Source organism: Eptatretus burgeri, chromosome 13, assembly GCF_056783735.1.
Source record: "Eptatretus burgeri isolate ZD-2024b chromosome 13, Ebu_testis_v1, whole genome shotgun sequence".
In the NCBI taxonomy this organism is placed as follows: Eukaryota; Metazoa; Chordata; class Myxini; order Myxiniformes; family Myxinidae; genus Eptatretus; species Eptatretus burgeri.
In genome coordinates this window covers 74,649,797-74,656,280 of record NC_140973.1, presented here as the reverse complement: position 1 = coordinate 74,656,280, position 6,484 = coordinate 74,649,797, and the positions used below count along the sequence as shown (strand labels likewise).

Here is a 6,484-nt window from a genome sequence, read left to right as displayed (position 1 = left end):
GAGGCTGGTAGCAGTTGTGTGGTACCATGAGAGGAGAAACACAAACAGGACGATGAAATCACGTACGGATACACTTGACGTCTCAGGAGGTATTGTAATTGTTGTGTCACTGGAATATCTTATTATTACCTCCACCACCGAAGGTGAACGAGGTTATGTTTTCACCCCTTTCTGTCACACTCTAGTTAATCCGTTTGTTAATCCGTTTGTTAATTGCAAAATCGAAGATTTTTCAAGTATATTGGTCAGTCAATTTTGTTATTTTGTCTGTCTGCCTGTCTGTCTGTCTGTCTGTCTGTCTGTCAATCGCCGACAGACCACAATTCGAAATCAATCATCATGAAACTTACCAAGTTGGAGAGGTAGTCTCAACTGAGATACCGATTGATTTTGAGGCCAAAGGTCATCTTGAGGTCACATTTCTAAAATCGTCATTTTTCATCCGATTGACTTGAAAATTAAGCAGCAATTGCATGGTCCATCACTCAGCGCTGGTTGGTAGTCCCAGTTCTCTGGATACGCGTCAAATTGATTTTCTGGTACTTTGTTGAAATGATTCACGCGCTCGTTCAATGTCTGCTGTACTTGTGCTTGGTCCACCAGTACTTTTCTGTTTCTGACAAATTCCAGACTCCTTAAACCTCTTGTACAATTTTCTGATCCTAGTCCGTGATGGCGGATTCCTTCCATACCTTGTAAAGAAATTACGCCGAACTTGCGTGTCGGATCTCATCTCGATGAACCATTCGACGCACTCGGCTTTCTCCTGTGGAGTCACCATTTTGTTTCGCATTAAATCACCAGACCTGAAAGCAAAGAAAACGATATGAGTTTCTGTGTCATGTACAACAAAGGGTATTGTTGTATCATTTGTGGTATTAAATATATGAACAACCAAAGTTGTCCAGGTCTTTTTGGAACACCCTGTAAAATAGGCTGCCTCGTCTACTAGCAATCGTCAGTGGACGTTAAAGATGGTACTTTACCTTTCGAAAACGGTGGGGTATTGTGTGCCGGTACCTGTGGCCAAATTCATGTCTTGTCCGACATCAGAATATACTCGCGTCCTCATCAATGATGCAAACCAGTAGCCAGGTGCTGCACACACATGATGTTTCATAATTATGTAAGGTGTGGTTCAGAGAGATATACCAGGTTAGTAAACATTGATAATCTCAAAATTTGATTAATGGCACAAAAAAGACACAACTAATATAAATTCCAAACCTGATTTCTTGAAACTCTCGCTGGGGTGTCCTCAATCTGCAGGGGGCGCTGCTCGAAATTCGCATGAAACATAGACCCCGTTCACACCAACCAAGGTTTACAGGTTCACCTGGGGTTTGTGACGTCACCAATCAGCGAGCTATCGCTTGCCAAGCCACCCGTTCCTTATCAACCGTTTCCTTGGAGTGCTTAAGGCACTTGGCGAGCGCTCTTCAAGTTGATTGGTAATGAACACACACGCACACACACGCACACACACGCACACACACGCACGCACAGTTTGGTGCACATTCCAAATGGGATCCACTCTATATTTGTGAATAAATTAACTTCTGAAAGCAATTTATACTTGCGAATTTAATGTTTCTCCAATTATTATCAATACTTTTTTATATATTTTTAATTTATTTTAATATCGTTACGTCCATCATGCGTGGACGGAACGTACAAACGTTTTGTCCAATCACGGTTCGGCAAGTTTTCGGTCTGACATGGCACGGCGGTTTGGAAAGCACGTGACCTGGGTTTGAAGATGTCAATTCAACAAGACTTCAAGTTTGCTCAAACGATCGACAGACAAACAGACGTGTGCAGTTTGGAATGATAAATCGGAATATAGTAGGTGTTCCGACGAACTCGTGTTATCTAACTACGTGTAACTGAGGGTAAAATTAAAACTAAACAAGCTCAAATGAGCTAAGATCCTCGTCCTCTTAATGATGACGTCAGAAAAACGAATATGACGTCATTGTGATGTATCAGGTTTGCGAAAAATTATCTGTGCCAATGCCCGGCTTGATTCCCGCAAACAAAATTCAAGCAGCTTGCCTAGTTTCGGAGATAATGGTATAGGAGATTTCCATTAGCGGCGATATTATGACGTCAACTATTTTTTCTCGGAAGAATTTCCAAAATCGGAGATGGTTACTGCCTGCACGTGGGCTTTCTGCATATACATGGCAAGTTTCACGAAGATCCGATGAAAACTCTGGGTTGTGAAACAAAAAATGTCAAAAAATAGGAACGACGTCATAAAAATTGATATGACGTCATAGTGATGCATCATGTGTGCGGTAATTTATCTCTGCCAATGCCCTGTTCGATTCCCGCAAACAGAATTCAAAAAGCTTGCCTAGTTTCGGAGATATTTTGACGTCATAACTTTTTTTTCTCGGAGGAATTTTCAAAATCGGAGATGGACACTGTCTGCGCAGGGTATTTGTACATACATACATCAAGTTTCAGGAAGTTTCGATGAAAACTGTAGGCTGTGAAACAAAAAAGTCCACAAGAACAACAACGTGAGTAAGACTTGGAGATCCTCCACGAGGATGTAAAAATTCAAAGCATAAAATTACCAACAAAACTCGAGCAGAGCAGGAGGTAGAAGAAGAGCACAACCGAACTCAACACTTTCCAGCGCTCCAAGAAATGACGCGTGATGACGTCATTAACCTTTTCATCGGGGTTTGCTATGACATCACATTGCTGGTGGGCAGGGCCTCTCTCTCTCTCTCTGTGACGTCGTGATGGGAAGTGTGGTGCTCAGCACAATTTGTTGGCGGCTGGAGTCGTGAGCTGCATGACTATGACGACGAGTTCCTTCGAGGTGTGGACATCTCCGAGGGCTGGACCGCGTTTGGAGCTTCCAGGATCCGACGACGCGCGTGCGAAATGGACCTAGTGTGTTGGACAAGTGAACGGGACAGTGCCGAGAGAGAGGGATGGTGGGTATTCAACGGTAGTGGGGGTGTTGAGATGGGTGTGAGTAAACGGGGTCGGGGTTCTCCATCAATGAAGCACCAAGAAGACGAGGGTGTTACCGCGTAAGCACGTGGTGATGTTGCTCACGGGTGTTTGAAACCTGCGCCTCGGTGGGGGGCGCCTTGGAGTAGGATGTGCCGAGAGGAGTTGTGCGGGAGGGGGGAGGGTGGAGGTTTAACAGGATGGGAGAGGAGGAGGACGGGGGGTGGGGTGAGAGTTAGGGGCGCACGTCGGAATGCAGGAAGGCAGGCTGGGGGAAGCGCTCGTGTTATGTGGGAGGGAATGGAGGAGAGCGCGACAGGTACGCCGGGGAGATCCGGACAAAGTGTGCTCGGGGATCGCGGTTCCGACAGGAGGGTGAGGTGCGGGTTCGAGGTTCACGGTGTGGGGACACTTCGTGGTCTCTCTCTCTCTCTCTCCCTCTCTCCGCCCGTGACCGGCACGTCTGAACCCCTCGTCGTGACGTTCCGAGACGTGCGGGTACAACGCGTACACGTTGACGGTGTTTTTTACTCGACCAGGTGAGCTCGACGGCTCTGCCACATCAGACCCGCCCGAGTTTCACCGCGACCGAGCCTCGTGCTCAAGGGTCTCCCCCCCTAACCCTGATAACGTGGTGGAACAACGTCCCTCTCGGGGAGAACGAGAGATCGACAAACGACGCAAGGTACGTCCGCTGTGTACAAATGAGAGAGAGTGTGGCAGCGGCGAAGGACGTGTGCTCAATACTAAGTGAGGGCCTTTGCGGCAGGCAGAGCGGATGGATTCCCGTCCAGTGGTGGACATCCATATCTGCGGGCGGTGTTAAAGAACCCGCGCCGGGATCATGACCAGGGACTCCCCTGCGGGTGCGCCGAGTCCTCGGAGTCAGAGAGGTGTGCGGTTCCCCCGCGGGCGCGGTTTGCTTGCGAGGCCACGTGCTCCTCGTTCTTGGAAAGGTTGCGATCACATTGATGATGCTCCAGCTTCGTGCCCTTTTCCCGCCTTTTTTTTAACACTCAACCCCGACACTGCGTTTATTCGTTTGCCAATCTCACCTTCTGCCTCTCGGTTTGCTGCCCATGATGCAGCGAGCACGACATGGATGTGGATGGTCTATTTGAGCGACCTTTGGCTGAAAACACGAACTTATCCAAATGTTTGTATCGATGCAAGTTTGTCGTCTTGCCAGCAAAGTGTGTGTGTGTGTGTGTGTGTGTGTGTGTGTGTGTGTGTGTGTGTGTGTGTGTGTGTTTGTGTGTGTGAGTGTTAATTAATTTACAGGGTGTTGGACAAAAAAATGGACATCTAAAATATGCAGTTTATTTGAATGAGGAAGACCTCCTATACCCCCCTTTCCATGCAGACAATGTACAGCTTCAATCACGAATGTGATTGACGGATACAAGGTGTGTACAGATCTGATAGAGGGACATCACATCATTCCTCAATCGGAAAGACATCAAGTTCCTTGAGAGATGTTGGTGGAGGAAATCTGCTTTTCATCTTCTTGAGAATTGATCATAATGGCCGGGTGTTATAATAATTCTGGGCATAGAGCAGGCCAGGGAAGATGTTTTAACTTTACACTCTTGTTCTTTCATACTTCAAGCAGTCTGTATTGGAGCATTATTGTCTTGGAAAATGGCACCTCCTCCAGGAAGCGAAGTTTGTGTCATGGGATGGAATTGGTCACTGATGATGGCTTCATAGTCATTAGAAGTTACTCTGCTGTGTACGGGAATGATCCGGCCAAATCATTACAGAGCCTCCTCCATGCTTGACTGTTGGTAGAAGGCCGTTGTGGTCGTGGGCTTCCTTGGTCTGCCTCCAAACGTAGATTCTCCCATTTTATTTTGGATATGTAGTCGAGGCTTGCAGAAAAGGTTAGTACAAGGACACTGAACAGATCAGGACGCAAAAGGCCAAAAAGAACAGCAGAGAGGGGGGTAGAAACATCAACAACAGAGTTGAAGGCCAAGACAGAGGGAGACTTGGACAAACAATAGATGGGGGTCAGGAGAGGATGCATGGTGTGGTCAATATGGATACAGAAGGAAACTCAGGTGGGAAAACCGAAAACTTAGAGGAGGAGGGATTGGGGTGGGGTTGGGAAAGTGGGATCCCAGGATCCTGAGATCAAATCTTGGGATCCTAGGATCCTGAGTTCAAATCCTACTCTGCTGTTGAATTAATACCAGGAGGGGTTGACTCTGCTTGTCATCCATCCGAGGATGGCAAAATGAGTGCCAGCATGCTGGTATCCTGTGTCGGAGTGGTGACCCGTCCAGGATTGTGTCCAATAGCCAAGGAGACTGCTTTGGCAGCACCAACGCTCTGCACAGAGTATGGTCCGGATGGATGGATGGGAGATGGTGAATGAGGACTCGTATGACCATTTTTTAGATCCTCGTGGAGGATCTCCAAGTCTTACTCACGTTGTTGTTCTTCATCTTCTTCTTGTGGACTTTTTTGTTTCACAGCCTACAGTTTTCATCGAAACTTCCTGAAACTTGGCATATACATGTAAAAATACCCTGCGCAGACAGTAACCATCTCCGATTTTGAAAATTCCTCCGAGAAAAAAGTTATGACGTCAAAAAATCTCTGCTAATGGAAATCGCCTAAAAATTATCTCCGAAACTAGGCAAGCTTTTTGAATTCTGTTTGCGGGAATCGAACAAGGCATTAGCAGAGATGAATTACCGCACATATGATACATTACTATGATGTCATATCAATTTTTATGACGTCATTCCTATTTTTTGACATTTTTTGTTTCACAACCCAGAGTTTTCATCGGATCTTCGTGAAACTTGCCATGTATATGCAGAAAGCCCACGCACAGGCAGTAACCATCTCCGATTTTGGAAATTCTTCCTAGAAAAAAAAGTTGACGTCATAATATCGCCGCTAATGAAAATCGCCTATACCATTATCTCCGAAACTAGGCAAGCTGTTTGAATTTTGTCTGCGGGAATCAACCCGGGCATTAGCACAGATAATTAATTTATCGCAAACCTGATACATCACAATGACGTCATATTCGTTTTTATGATGTCATCATTAAGAGGACGAGGATCTTAGCTCATTTGAGCTTGTTTTTTTGGTCCGCTGCTCCAAAGTGCTGTCCTTGTATTCCATGCACAATTATTTTTTGCAGGATTACGCCTTTATTTTGACTATCAACGGTTTGCGCATGGCAGCTCTACCATGAAACTCCATTTTGTGCAACTCACGACAACTTCTTCAGTTAGACATTGAGTGGGTCAGTTGTGTATTCAGTTCAGCAAATTTGCACCTTTACTTTGGAGAATGTTCCTCTCGATACCTTCAGAAGTTTTGACGTTTCGGTCACAGAACACCCAGCCACTGCGAGCACGAACAATTTGTCCCTTTTAAAGTCAGACAGGTCTCTCATTTTTGGCAAATTCGATTTCTATAAACCTGTAACAGAAAAAATGGCGTTTATTATATAAAAGTTGCAATATTTTTTACAAGAATAAACATTATT

The 6,484-nt window shown here is 45.7% G+C and overlaps 1 protein-coding gene across 2 annotated transcripts in view; it reads left to right on the top strand.

Annotated features, from left to right (window-relative positions):
- The first annotated feature begins 3,209 nt into the window (after positions 1-3,209).
- Positions 3,210-6,484, top strand: part of LOC147014795 (RNA-binding protein Nova-1-like) — a 119,553-nt gene continuing 116,278 nt past the window's right edge. The window contains exons 1-2 of one of the 2 annotated variants that reach the window (XM_085853076.1): positions 3,222-3,658; positions 3,743-3,866. In XM_085853076.1, the coding sequence (XP_085709202.1) occupies positions 3,818-3,866 (49 nt within the window). In that variant the 5' untranslated portion in view covers positions 3,222-3,658; positions 3,743-3,817. Of the gene's footprint in view, positions 3,659-3,742; positions 3,867-6,484 lie in introns of both variants that reach the window. The other variant, XM_085853077.1, reaches the window with a different exon arrangement.